The sequence below is a fragment of the Myotis yumanensis genome, unplaced genomic scaffold (assembly GCF_028538775.1).
Source record: "Myotis yumanensis isolate MYYU_CA2020_CCGP unplaced genomic scaffold, mMyoYum1.0.hap1 SCAF_2, whole genome shotgun sequence".
NCBI lineage: Eukaryota > Metazoa > Chordata > Mammalia > Chiroptera > Vespertilionidae > Myotis > Myotis yumanensis.
Window position 1 is genome coordinate 85,550,860 of NW_027223753.1, and position 15,439 is coordinate 85,566,298.

At 35.8% G+C, this 15,439-nt stretch overlaps 1 protein-coding gene across 3 annotated transcripts in view; it reads left to right on the forward strand.

Moving 5' to 3' along the window:
• The first annotated feature begins 720 nt into the window (after positions 1 to 720).
• The window catches only part of MAK (male germ cell associated kinase), a 57,095-nt gene continuing 42,376 nt past the window's right edge, over positions 721 to 15,439 (forward strand). For all 3 annotated transcript variants that reach the window (XM_070405737.1, XM_070405735.1, XM_070405736.1), the window contains exons 1-5: positions 721 to 796; positions 5,933 to 6,262; positions 7,778 to 7,832; positions 8,452 to 8,573; positions 12,194 to 12,273. In XM_070405737.1, the coding sequence (XP_070261838.1) occupies positions 6,162 to 6,262; positions 7,778 to 7,832; positions 8,452 to 8,573; positions 12,194 to 12,273 (358 nt within the window). In that variant the 5' untranslated portion in view covers positions 721 to 796; positions 5,933 to 6,161. The remainder of the gene's footprint in view (positions 797 to 5,932; positions 6,263 to 7,777; positions 7,833 to 8,451; positions 8,574 to 12,193; positions 12,274 to 15,439) is intronic.

Consider the following 15,439-nt stretch of genomic DNA (forward strand, 5'->3'; position numbering starts at 1 on the left):
TCTTAGTGTCAAGCCTAGAGCCTGACACCTAATAGATAACTACTAAATAGATACATTACTGCCTCATGTGTTATGCTTCTGATTTATAGACCCTTTTAGCTAGCCAGTCTGAAGGGTGTTTTTTTTGGGGGGGGGGGGCAGTAACATAAGTGTATCCTCCTCTCGAACTCTAGTCTAGTTACTACTATTTACTCATTTATTCACACATTCATTCATCTTGTAAATACCACCATCTAACACTGTGACTGCAACTGAGTAGGTTCTCTGAATGAATAAATAAAAACAAACTCATAAGTGTGGCCTAAGAGATAACACATACGTGAGGAATTGACCGATATAAGAGGAAATGAAACAGAAGAGGCCAAGATATGCTATATCTTGCCCTTCCCAAGTCTGGGTACCAGATTTAGTGAATCAAGCAAGACTTGGTAGAATGAATTGGAGCAAAAACCAAACAAAATAAAAGGCAGACCAATCAACTTTCTACAGAGAACTGAAAAGGTCATCAAGACTCCCCCAAACCCCAAATCTGAAAGGCAGGGACCCAAAAGGCAGAAATGTAAATGAGCTCAAAGGACGCCCAGGTGTTCCCGGAAGCCCCGCCCTTCAGGGAGCCCTGCGGCTCAGGATGGGGGGCGGGGCGGGGGTTGGCCGGGTGGGAGGGGCCTGTCGTCTAGCCACGCCCCCCCTGTGGGCGGGTGTAATCCGGCCGGGTGCGCAGGAGCTGGCGCACCCCTGCCGTTTCCTAGGAGATGAAACACACAAGACGCCGGAGCCTCGCACCCGAGCAGAAGAGGTAAGCGGCCGGCGCGGGCAGGTATTCCTGAGGCGGCTGCGGGGCCTCCACCCTCCGCCCAGCCCAGTCCAAATCTGTCGTGCGAGGCCGGCCCGACATGTCCCCTCGACGCCCAATCCAGCAGGGCCAACCTCCAAGGAGAGACGGGGCCTGGACGCCGGTAGCGGGAGGAGGCCGGGAGGGGCGGGGCGGGCGGAGCGGGCGGCCTGCGCCGATGCGTCCTGCTCTCCGAGCTCCCCGACCACTTTCCTGCGCTCCCAGACAGCGAGGTTTGGTCCAGGTGGGAGGGTGACGGCGGGACACCCATGATCTGAGGGACCCCTCCCCGGAACCTCTTCCTTAGTCCGCCCCCCCCCCCCCCACACACACACACTCACATCTCCGCCTACTTCTTGGCTGGGGGTGGGGTGGGGAGGGATTACTTTCAGGAGTGAAGGCGAGCGGGGTCTCGCGAAGGCAGCGAATTGAGTTCAGATTACATACTACAAAATTAAAAAGGGAGAAGAAGTCTTTTAAGGTTTGCAGAAAAAGGCTCAGAGCATCGGTGTAACGAAAACCGTTTCTTTACTGCAAATAAGATGGGTTGGAAGGTGGGGGGAGCAATAAAACTGCTTTTTAGTGGTTTGTAACCTCAATTCTAAAAGGAAAGATTCACGTAATTGTGTTTAGGTAATTTTTTTAAATGAGCGAACATTTGTTCTAATGATAACGGAATTCCATAGAGTCAAAGTTATCAGACTTATTTTAACCAGACAGACAACCCATTGAGTCAAAATAGTGGTGGAGACAAAAGTTACTTTTCAGTCTTTGGGCCTTCCTTTATCTCTCCACCCCCAGCTCACCACTGTTTGACGGGGAAGGGAGATACTTTCTCTGAAGGAGGCTGGTCTTGGGCAAGGATGTTTGATCTCTTCGTCGGAGTTTTGATTTTGTTTAGTTTAAAAATGACTTGTGAATATTAGCACAAAGCACTCATGCTTTTATATTTTAATACGGAATCTTTGTTTTCCCATTGTAAAAGCTGCCCTTTTAATTTCTGTAAACATATTAGTTTGAAATCATTTTTCTGTTTTGCTTTTTAAACAACTTAGTGATTTTTAAGACATTACTTTTAAAATAATAAACGTTAATGCCAGCCTTGTAGTGATATCATCACAGTAGGTTCTACATAGATCAGCTGAAGATATCCAAACGATATATGTTAAGTGACTGGCAGACACAAGTCTTACCCTCCTTTTGCCCTCTATGTTAATCTTCTTTAATCCTACCTCAATCCCAACTTAACTGGCAGAAGCTGTTCAGAATAAGGCTAAGTTTACAGTAATTGTGCACTTAGATAAAAATAGGAAAAATAGAACGGGAGAGAGATTATATGGGTATTTATTTCATGTAGATCTATAATTAAGCCTGTAAATAAATGTCTTTTTCATGAAATCAGAACATAAGGTTTGTTTAACCCATAGGAAAGTAAGTAAATATTGTGGCTTGATTGTAGAAAATTCCAAGTTCCCAACAGTTCTGTTAAATTGAGGATCATAGTTACATTGCATGTACTTGTGTTTTGCCTGGTTGCATATATATGGAAATAAATATGTGTGAAAATATTCATGTACATAAGAAATCATGTTATTACCTGCCTGTTTTCCAGAATTAGCTTTCCATAGGTCAACAGAGAAGAATATATGTAACTTGTAGAGAAATAGTGTAGTGTGTGAACTGGGGACCCATAGGCAGTCTATGTTTCTTAAATTACATATACTGCTTTTGACTAGTAATCAGTTTAGGACCTTGCTGTGCTACACTTATAAATGTAGTTGTTTCTGTGAGTAGGTACATGGGAATAATGATTTTATTTTTAAATACTTTATGTCTATGCCTCTGCACATTAGGCCATTGTAAGGGGACAGCTGAAATGGTTAGCATCTCACCCTGGAAAGCTATTTATTTTGTAATGATATGAATCAAAAGAGGCCTTTCCAAAATTTTTGTTTGGGAGCATAGTATGTAAATTTGTTTTACTAAAAGGTCAGGTAGAGTCATATCTATGATTTTCACCGCTCTACCCCACCCTCCTCCCTATGAAAGAAGCTGGGAAATGGCCATGTCCAATTTATTCTTCCCTGAATGTACGTATTCCCTATCCTATAGCCATCTCACTTGAAACAGACTTTGTATTCCCAGCGTACACTTGAAAGTCGGTTGGTCAGGCCCGGAACGAAGTTTCCAATAGCCACTCTAAAACTGTTTGGGCTTTGAGGCCAAATTCGGAAAGTGATTGATGACTGAATGATCTGTTGTGCTAATAGCACTGGTAATTGTGGTGGTTCATCGTCTTAATAGTGGAAAAGAAAGCCAATTAATTCCACTTTTACAGGCTGTTAAGTCCTGCAAGGTAAAGTTTTGACTACTATTTCTGACACCGCCTTACCCCTGAATTTCTGTTCCCACCTGGGCAGCTCCCTCTTTAATTTCCTTCTCAAGCAACGTGGTGTTAACATGAAAACAATTGTATATGCAACAAATTGTCAAAGGAGAGATACTGCTATTATCCTATTGTATTAATTAAATAGTTTCCAGGGTGAAGTAAAACATAAAATTTTCATGAGGGGAGCCCCAGGTAGATGCCTTTCTCCCTTACATTTTCTTTCCCCTCACTGTTTCTGGCCTATTATTTTTACTATGTCTTTCAGGCATAGGATAAGCCAGATGTAGCCCCAGGATTTTGTTAATTAGTGGACACAACTTGTACTTTCCAATTTGTCAGTAGCATCTTGGTGTTTTAGGGTAAAGAGTTGGGTTAGGAATCTTAAGGTGGGGGCAGCTTTTGTTGTAGGGTAATTCTGAATGGTTTGGGAGAAGGAGGAGTGGTTTCTTGCACTCAGCTCTATCAGTGATTGTAAAAGACAATAAGAATGGATTGTTTAGAAGTTAGGGACTACACTAAAAAAACACAGTTTCAGCCTGGCCAGTGCAGCTCAGTGGTTGAGCATCGACCTATGAACCAAGAGATCACAGTTAGATTCTCCAGGGAACATGCCTGGGTTGTGGGCTTGATCCCTAGTGTAGGGCATGCAGGAGGCAGCCGATCAATCAATGATTCTCTCTCATCATTGCTGTTTCTATCTCTCTGAAATCAATAAAAATGTATTTTAAAAACCCACAGTTTCAGGCTAATGCAAGTATTAGACTGACTCCATCTTTGATTATTTGATTGATCATAGGTAGGTTATTTAATCCTTCTGTGTTTTTATTTTATAATTTTACTGGTATGATGGACATCATGTCCTTTTGGACAAGTATATTCTCGGTATTGTTATTTATGCAGTAAACCTATAGAGAGCACCATTTCCTTAAAAGAGAGTATGTCACCTTAAATAGGGTAGCTAGAAAAGAATGTCAAGTAATTTAACATGTTGATAGTAAATTGCAAAATACTGACTTAGTAAAATTCTAAATGATTAAAGGAAATACATTTCAGTCCATAGTTTAATCATAGCACATAGTATGAAACAAACAACCCAAGAGAGCTTTCAAAATTATATTTCCTTATGCAGATAAAGTAAAAATTAATAAAAGCAACTACATGTTTTGGTCAGGTACCCTCCAGAGAGATATTGCCTTTTTCTATATTATTATCTTAATATTTAGAATCTATGTATAATGTAAAGGCCACTTGCAAAAGACTACATAAATGGGATCATTTGCTGGCATTTGATAAAACCATTTGCTTTGACGTAAGCTGAGAAAAAATGAAGGAACTCCTAAATAGAACTGGAAGCTACTATCATAATCTTATTCTTAAGATCTTGGCCACAGAGTTAACATAGCCTAAGTGATTTCCCTTGTGGCTTTGAAAGGGTGGAAATCATGTATGAAGTAAAATAAATGATAAATTAATACACATTCCCTATTATTGGAGAGCCCCAAATGGTTCTTCCAAAGTTTGCTGTGAACAAATAGATTTCTGAATGTAGGAAACAACTAGTTTCACTGTACATCTCTATACTTGTTCTTTCTCCAGAAAACCTGTCATTGGAAAACTTAGTTACTTTGAGAACGACATCACATCCTTATTGATCCTAAATTTATGCATGTAATAGACAAACAATTTCAATGATTTGACGTGATTTTGTAGAAATGAAACAGTGCTACAATGAAATTAATGAAGTACCAAATTATAAAAGGCATTTTATTTATTTTTATTTTTTCTAAAAGGCATTTTGAAACACTCTTATAATTGTGCCAAAATTCTGCAATAAGTATAAAGCCTTGTAAATAATAGAGATATTAAAAAGCAAAATAAGAATGAAAAATAGGTATGAACTAAGAAATAGTTTCTTGAAATGTGAACTATGAGAGAACAATGGAGGAAACAAATGTAATGAAGTAAACCTAAGGCTAGTGCTTTGTTTTTCTGTAATTATAGTAATGAAATCAGAGTCTATCGAAACCTGTACCCTTCAAATATATGCAGGTCCACAATCCCTTATTTGTAGTTTTAAAATCCACAAAATTCTGAAAAATGAAAATTTAAAAATAAATGTGTGCAACCTCATTTGCAACAAAATATGACCTGAATGATGTGAGGCCATTCATAGTCTTTATTTATTTTACTTAGTATACTTTTCATACATTTTCCTGTAGGTATGGTTAAGAGGCTAATGGGAGGCATTATATAATATATGGCATATGCAGCATATTACTTTTCTAAAACATGAAAATTCCTGGATTCCAAACAAATCTGGCCTAGGAGTTTCACGTAAGGGATTGTGTGGGTCAGATTGAATATGATGCAGACATTGATTCAAATAATTGATATAGTATAGATGTCTGATTTTCCAAGGTCTGTTTTAGAATAATATAGATTATATTCAATAAAAAAGGAATCACACACATCATTTGGCCGATATTTATTGAACATTCATGGGATAGACAGCACAATACCATGTAAATGAAGCAATCGCCAAATGAGTGTTATTCTGCTATATGTGAACTTCATTCTAAAAGGCACAAATGATTTGCTGACAAATGTTTAACACATTGGTATTTATATTATTTATAATCCTCCCCTGTGCTATAGATTTCCAGTAACTTTTTAAAGAGATTCTTTAATGAAAATTGTTTTTATTTTTATAGGGTGTTCATAAGAATGGATGCACTGTTTCCTTGCCACATTCCTTATTGCTGTAGCTCATGAACCTACATAATCTTGGGGAAGAGCCTATGTTTAATGATGACAAACCTGTTACCAGTATAGCAACAACAGTCTAACAGCAAAAACAAAGAAAAATAAAGAAGCATTTAAATTTATTTTCAACAAAGAAGCCATTACAATCAACAACTTCTGCTGCATTATTTTTCCAAGATGAACCGGTACACGACCATGCGACAGCTGGGGGATGGCACCTATGGGAGTGTGCTGATGGGCAAGAGTAATGAATCTGGGGAGCTGGTGGCCATCAAAAGGTACCGTATAGGACCCTGCAAAGTTTACCTTTGAAACCCATCTTTCTTTTCTTTTGTGTGCTTGCGAACACATGTCTTATATAGACCATCGTATATTTTAGTACATCTAGTATTTATTGAGTGCTGAACTAAGCAGTTTACAATAAGCTTTTCTTATGAAGTAGTTTCTACTTTATAGCTAAGGAATTTAAGGCACAGAGAGGTTACTAAGTAATCTCTCCAAGGTCATATAATCAGTGAGCTGCTGAGTGAGGATTTGAATCCAGGCAGTACAGTTCCACACCTACATTCTTGACTACCATGATGTGTTGCTAATTCTTTATGCTGCCTTTCCTTTATTTATTTCCTTACCCCTGTGTATTACACTCTTGTAGAGGCTCAGAATAATCCCTATGGGTTAGTTTAATAAATAAGGAAAACCCTAAGCTTCCCTGGAATCTTCTAGGGCAGTGATGGCGAACCTTTTGAGCTCGGCGTGTCAGCATTTTGAAAAACCCTAACTTAACTCTAGTGCCGTGTTACATATAGAAATTTTTTGATATTTGCAACCATAGTAAAACAAAGACTTATATTTTTGATATTTATTTTATATATTTAAATGCCATTTAACAAAGAAAAATCAACCAAAAAAATGAGTTCGCGTGTCACCTCTGACACGCATGTCATAGGTTTGCCATCACTGTTCTAGGACATCTCATTAGGAAATTACAATACTACATGAAAACAGTAGGGCATATAGGGTTTTCATTTTTCCTTATCCAGCCTTGTAATTTCTACACCTGATGAAACATTTTTTAGAACATGAATCCTATTTTTTCTTGTCTCTCATTTTGTATGGTGACTAAAAATCCATTCATATAAATAATATAATCTCTAACTATGGTATATATAGTGGAATTACCTTATTACCCTAAATTCACTTTTTATAGATTTATCTCTAATGGTAACCAACATTAGCATGGGAGAGGGGAAGTAAAAACAAAATTCAAGAAAACTATTTCTAAAATTTGGTTACTTCTGAATTATTGTTAATTTAAATAAATCAGTTAACTTTATGGGCATCTTGTTTAAAGCTGAGGTGATGATATACAAGTTGTCAGACAAAATATCTTACTAAATTTGCTGCCAAAATGTGTCATTTCTTTCCCTACTCCATCTAATTATAGTACTTCATATTTATGTTTTAAGTTCTAGAAAGAGGAGGGGACTTTTGGAAGGAGCCCTTCTAGAGAAGCACAATAAAACTGAGTAGAGAAATGTAAGAATTCATCCAGAAAGGAAGATTAATTCTTTCACCTTTGTGTTAAAGCAGAATTTCAGATATGACATAGTTGTGAACTTATACCAAATAGCCTTGAGATGTATAGAAAGGAGGTGATTTGTTTTTAAGGAGGAGGGAAGAGAGATAACATAGCTTGCCCAAAGTGAATTAATAACAGTAAGAAAGCCAATGGTGTAATTTGTGTTTTCAAGTTCTTAGTCCCCGTACACTAAACTAACTTTTTTAAATTTCAGGATGAAGAGAAAGTTCTATTCTTGGGATGAATGTATGAACTTGAGAGAAGTTAAGGTAAAATCCTAGAGGGGAAAAGAACAGGAGAAGGCCTTAGCTCTACCCCACACCTCTCTCATTTCTGTTTCAAAAAGTGGCTAAGGAGACTATTCTTCTCTTTGTAGGAAGCAGTACAACAATAATTATATTTGTTACTTTTCCTTTATCTTTCTAAAGTAATTTTTCATTTCTCATCAGAATGTCAGTTGAGAACAGAAAATAACTATAACCATATATTTGAAAGTACACTCTCACTTGTAAAAGAGCATTTTAACTTTTTAATTCACTATATACCATTTCTTTATATTTTATGCTGTATGACTTCTATAAATTTTTTGGAGACTTTTGCATGGGATTTTAGATAGTTAAATCAGAACAAAGGTAAACCTAGTTAATAGACTGAGAAAAAAGTGACATATTGTTGACTTCATTTATTTTCACACTTACATTCATTGCTTAAAACAATTTACTGCTTACTTTAAGTAGGTGTTCTAAGATGTTTTTAGATGTAAATATTGTAGATGTTAAAACTTAACTCATTAATGAATTGATCATTATCATACCTAGCATTGATGAGATTTGGCCAACTTCTATAACTTTGCTATAAGAATGTTATTGCTTATTTGCTGTGTTGTAGTCTCTGAAGAAACTTAATCATGCCAACGTGATTAAACTAAAAGAAGTTATCAGAGAAAATGACCATCTTTATTTTATATTTGAATATATGAAAGAAAACCTCTATCAATTAATGAAAGACAGGTATGTCTGTATTTTATGAAAATTATATTTCCCCCATTATCTCCTCCATAAATTTCAGATCCCTTCAATATGTCACACTTTAAAATTTACAGATTTATCTCTCCAAAAGGTGGATTTAAATTAATTAATTGTTATCATCATCAAAGGATAATATCTAACATTGAAGAACTAGCTATGACATAGCCACCATTTTTTCTGCTGTAATCTCTTAAAAGTCAAAATTAATGTTTCATAAAAACACACATACTATCTATCTATACTTTTTGAAACAAAAATCTATTTATAATTTAATACTCAGTAGTAAAACTGGTCTTGGGCAAAATTGAGAAAATTATCTTCATTGCTCTCCCAAGTATCTTGTGAAAGGTTAATGAAAGCATGAAGGAATGGGTAGCTTTCTAAAAAGGATTTAATAAACTCATTAATTAGAATGCTTAAGTGAATGATAAAATTTAATGTTGCCCATCCCAAGGAAATTCTCATTTTAATTTTTAAGCCTATGAACAGAATCTAAAGAGGGAAAGCTTCGGTCATCTGCCATGAGCTTGGGAGGATAATATTTTATTTTTTTAAATATATTTTTATTGACTTCAGAGAGGGAGGGAGAGGGAGACAGAGAGATGAAATGTCAATGAGGAGAGAGAATCATTGATTGGCTGCCTTCTGTATGCCCACCCCCCACCCCTGGGGATTGGACCCACAACCTGCAACCTGGGCATGTGCCCTGACCATAGAATCGAACTGTGACCTCCTGGTTCACAGGTTGACGCTCAACCATAGAGCCACACAGGCAGGGTGGGAGGATAATATTTTGGAGGTAGCTGACAGTCACATCTGGGAGATTAATGTCCAAAATTTTGCTGCTTTTAAAGCCAGAGTTGAACAAACGATCTTCAAATACTTTAGAAATAAATTTCCCAGTAGAATGAAGTTGATTTCTTTTCGGTATTTCTTTCATACACACATATACTCAAGGCCTCAGGATGATGAGAGAATTTTTCTTTAATCATATTTTTCCGTCTTTCAAAAAAAATACTGATTGAATGCCTATGATTTTCCAGGCTGTTACCATCATAACATTAATAGCAGTTAAAGTAAAAGTAAAGATTTCTACCTCCCAAATCAGTACTTATTTTCTAGAGTTCTTTCTAGCCCTTCTATACAAGCATGCATGATTTTTGCATATTGTGATTTTAGTGGTGATACTATTTTATTTGATTCATTCACTTAACAGGCATTTTTTAATGCTGATATGTAATCTTCATAATTACCATGATATGTTCTGTTAAATGACTATACCAAGCTTTATTTAGTTCTAAACTATTTTGAAAGAAATAACTATCAATGGTAGAATAGGTTGGTAATTATAGTGCATAATATTGATAGAATTATTTTGTAGCCATTAAAAGTAATAATTATATAAGATTATGAAAATGCTTATAAGTAGATAAAAAACAGAAATCAAAATTGTATCTATGTAACATTGACACAATATCAAAGTTATACATGCAAATGGATTAGAATTGCATTAGAATATGGAAAAATCAAAATAGTTTCTTAATTAGGTGGTGAGGTTACGGGTAACCTTAACTTTTTGGCTTCTAATTATGCTGTTTAAAATATATGCATGATATATTGAGATGTACTTCTTGAAGAAAAAATTAAGTACATATAAATAAATGTCAGTGGAAGTGGTTAATGTAATAGCAAATGAACACTAAAAAGAATCAACTTTGGAATTTCATTATTCAATTCTGCTTTTCTAAATTAAGTGGAAATAAAAGTGATATATAGAAAATTATTCACTATCAAAGGTACAAATTTAATCATTAACAAGTGTAGTATATCATAGAGGGCTGTTTGAGGTTAAGTGGTAATTTTACACTTCGTTTTTGGTAGCCTAACTTCCTGAAACATTGTTTTGAGGATCCAGATTAAAAGCCTTTTTTGTTCAAGTGAACATTTCCATTTCAATTGGAGACCAATATACATTAACCTTTGTTCTGATACTATAAACCAGTGATGACGAACCTATGATACCTCTGACACGCGAACTCATTTTTTTAGTCGATTTTTCTTTGTTAAATGGCATTTAAATATATAAAATAAATATCAAAAATATAAGTCTTTGTTTTACTATGGTTGCAAATATCAAAAAATCTCTATATGTGACACGGCACCAGAGTTAAGTTAGGGTTTTTCAAAATGCTGACACACTGAGCTCAAAAGGTTCACCATCACTGCTATAAGCTGTACCTTCAGCATATAGCATTCTTTTTGCAAAATTAAAATATTGGCAAGGATAAAAATATTTTGTTTCTTTTAAAAGGTATAGTTTATAAAAGTGAGTTTTAAAAATATTTCAATACTATATGATCAATAGCATTTTTACTGGTAGGCCCTGGCTGGGTAGCTCAGTTGGTTAGAGCATCATCCCATTATGCCAAGGTTATGGTTTCCTTCCCTAGTCAGGGTGTCTCTCTCTCTCTCTCTCTCTTTCTCTCTCTCCTCTCTTCTCTCTTCTCTCTTTCTCTTTCTCTCAAGACAAAATTAATCAACAAATAAAAAATTTTTAAATACTATTTTCAAATTTGATCAGTGTTTATCTTTCTCTGTTGTTTGCTTCTAGCCCATTTGGTGGGACATTTTGAAATACTATATAAACATATAATACAGTTAATAATATAACTTAAAAAAATAGGCCTTTTCTCATATGTTGAGAATGCTCGAATAAATATTCTAAATTAATCCAGTCAATCATGCTGAAATAAAGATGTTAGAAAATGTTGAAATTATAATAAAGTTGAAAAACTTTAAAATGATTATTTCCAAAATATAGCGTGGCTTCAGGGTCAAAGAAGAATTAATTCAGCATCAAAGAATTAATGTTGGTCACATTAATTTGTGGTATACTATTGATTAATATTTATCAGCCTTAATTTAGCTTTTATTTGGATCTTTCTTTGGGCCTTGTGTAAATACCATATAAAACTGCACTGTCCAATGCAGTAGCTACTAGTCACATATGGCCATTTTGAAGTGTGGCTAGTCTGGATTGAGCTATACTAGTAAATGTAAAATAAATTACACATCAGATTTTTAAAACTTAGAACAAAAGATAGAATGTAAATTCATTAGTAATTTCTTTATATTGATTGCATATTAAAGTAATATTTTGTAAATATTGGGTTAAGTAAAACATTGTTAAACATATAAGTGGTTCTTGTTTGTGGCTCATTATATTTTTATTGGACAGAACCAATGCACACTGTACAACTGAAGCAGTTATGTCCTGAAAACTCAAAGCCTACATACATGGTATAGATTTGCATAGTTGGCTTATCTGATAGTTATTAGTTTTCCAATTTACTTTGCTCCTCTTGAGACAGTTTAGAATTTAGCTATAGAATTTAGCTATTTGAGTTTTTACCACCCAGTGAAACAAAAACAATTCTAATTTTCATTTTGAAATTTATGATCTTTAGCACTATGAAACTGTACATCATACCTTTAGCCAGTATTATGAGGCCACAGGGGCTTCAAGGGAGGAGGAACGTTCTTATTGCTTTTGGTTGGTTGGTTAGCAGCATTAGATGACTGTTTGTTTCATTTCTTCACAGAAACAAGTTGTTCCCTGAGTCAGTCATCAGAAATATTATGTATCAAATATTACAAGGGCTGGCATTTATCCATAAACATGGTAGGTTTCTTTTAAGTTTCGCTTCCTGCCTCTTTGGATTATTGTCAAGGTTATGCACAGGAATTGTATATAACTGTTAAATACTGTTATATTTGGATAACTGCAAGTTTGGAGTATGTGCCTATACATACTGATATTTTGTTTAAGTAATTTAGAATTTTTATTCTATATAAAATAAAATTTCTATAATCTATAATTATCTTCCTTTATAGTAGAATTTTTAAAAAAATATATTTTATTGAATTTTTACAGAGAGGAAGGGAGAGAGATAGAGAGTTAGAAACATCGATGAGAGAGAAACATCGACCAGCTGCCTCCTGCACACCCCCCACTGGGGATGTGCCCGCAACCCAGGTACATGCCCTTGACCGGAATCGAACCTGGGACCTTTCAGTCCGCAGGCCGACGCTCTATCCACTGAGCCAAACCGGTTTCGGCTATAGTAGAATTTTTAACAGTTTGATCATCAGCCTTTAGTCTGTCATCATAAACCCATCCTGCAATCTTATTCCCCCTAATTTCACCATAGAAATAAAAAAAATTATATATATATATGTGTATATGTGTGTGTGTATATATATATATATATATATATATATATATATATATATGGCCCCACTTTTGGAAAAGATGGGAATGCTTCCATCTACCAAGACCAATTATTAATATTTAAGTAGTTTAAATAACCCGTGCTATGATATTTTATAGTTTCCCTTGGTATTTACATTTAGTTGTCTCTATTTTTTTTTCATTTCATTAACAAAGGTTTATTTTTATATGAACCTGGCTCCATGCCAGACACAGAGGACAGGAGGGCACAGATAGGCACGGCCCTTACACACACGCTCAGGGATAGCCACCTCATCTTCCATCCTCACCTCAGTAGTTGTCTCTGTTCTTTGAGTGAAATTAGAGCAAGTGATCTTATTTTTATGAATTTCTTATTTATGTAATCTTAATTTATATACTTTTTTGCATATCTATCAAACTAGAACAATTACTCCCAAAAGTTAGTATGGTATTATTTTAAAAAATCAGCGAACATTTGTTTAGAATCGCTAGATGTATGGATATCAAATTAGAAAAGTTTTTGCTATACCATTGCTGCATTCTGAACATAAGCATTCGAAAAACACCATCATTAGTCTCCTTTCATGTTTCATCCCATATTTTATATTTTCCTTTAACTGCTACAGAAAATAATTTATTTTCAAAAAATGCTATGGGGAATTCCATAGAAGCATTCTAAGAACATTCCTGAATCCCCAGTTGTTTGTCTATATAAACTGTTAAGGTTTTTAAGTCTAAAACCCATGCTAACATACTACAAACCATTGGTAAAAGTCAGTCGTTTGTTAATTACATGGAAATAAACAGCGTATGCTATTTTAATTTTTCATGATAGATTCCTGATCTTCCACCCAAAATATAGAACTGGGTGAATATATCATGCCACTGAAACTGCTCAGCATGTTAACGCTTGCTATTCGCCTGAGTTACTTTATGCTACTGAAGCAAGTGTGATATGGAAAATCAAAAGCCTCATGGATTGTTTGATTTTTGGAAAGAGTTTTCTGTTTTTTATAATAAAATACAGGCTAAAAATACAATTGTTTTAGTTTCCCTGGATTTATATAAACTATCAGCAACTTCAGAGGACAAGGGATTGAAGGAAGTTAACTTGGGATTTAAAAATTTCTGCTGAAAGTAAAAACATGAATAATCTAGAGTTAGCTATATAATTGACTACACAGTGATTTGGAAAACCGGAATCTAAAAATAATAGAGCTCTTGCCTGGCCGGTGTAGCTCAGTGGTTGAGCATTGACCTATGAACCAGGAGATCACAGTTCAATTTCTGGTCAGGGCACATGCCCTGGCTGTGGGCTCGGTCCCCAGTGGGGGACATGCAGGAGGCAGCCAATCAATGATTCTCTCTCAACCTTGATGTTTCTATTTCTCCCTCTTCCTTCCTCTCTGAAATCAATAAAAATATATATTTTTTAAAAGAATAATAGAACTTTTAACAAAACTTTATTTCACTATAGTTGATAAGCATCCCAGATGCAATATTTCGAGAAAATACTTTTTAAATAGGACCAAGTTTCCAATATATTTATATTAATGAAGATGGGGAAAATGTGAACTGTACAAATATATAATTGGTTTTATTATAAGATTTTATGGATTAATGTCACTATACCATCACATGTGTTCCCATCCCTGTCTTCATATTATAAAAGTGCAATATATTTCTCTTGGAAGTTAGTGAAATGGATCGTAATAGCTATTTTGAGTAAGAAATACCAGGTAAACTGAGTTTAAAACTGTTGTGGATTTCACAAATGGAGAGCCCACACTGGCTTTGACGGAATTAAGAGAGTTTAGGCTCAGTCTCCCTGGCCCAAAGCTACATGAAAACCCTCTCATGATGATCACTACAATCAATGACCATGTTGCAAGGACATTAGAACACATTTGTGTACAAGCAGTGTGCTTTAGATCTCCCATAGAAATTTGCAAAGAGGGCTTTCATGTTTTTCTTCTTCCTGGGCTTCCTGCCTCATTTTTATTGGGCTACCTTTTATCTTCCATAGCTAACCATTTATTTTATATACCAGAGGCCTGGTGCATGAAAATCATGCACTCTGGGGAGGGGGGTCCCTCAGCCCAGCCTGCGCCCTCTTTCAGTCCGAGAGCCCTCAGGGGATGTCCGACTGACGGCTTAGGCCTGCTCCCTGTGGGGAGCAAGCCTAAGCTGGCAATAGGACATCCTTAGTGTTGCTGCGGAGGCAGGAGAGGCTCCCACCACCACTGCTGAGCTTGCCAGCCAGCCGTGAGCCAGGCATCTGGCTGAGTGGTGCTCCCCCTGTGGGAGCGCACTGACCACCAAGGGGCAGCTCCTGCCTTGAGCATCTGCCCCCTGGTGGTCAGTGCATGTTATAGTGACCAGTCATTCGGCCGTTCAGTCAGTTTGCATATTAGCCTTTTATTATATAGGATTGTTTGGTAAATAAGCATTTTAATTATCATGTTTTTCAATAAAGCAGCTGCCAGGGAAGAATTGAGCTATTAAATAAAATATTTTTTTAAATTAAGAAATTGGTTAAAATATGTGGAGTTCCATTTTTGTTTAATAGACTTTTCCAGTAAGTGATTATATTCAA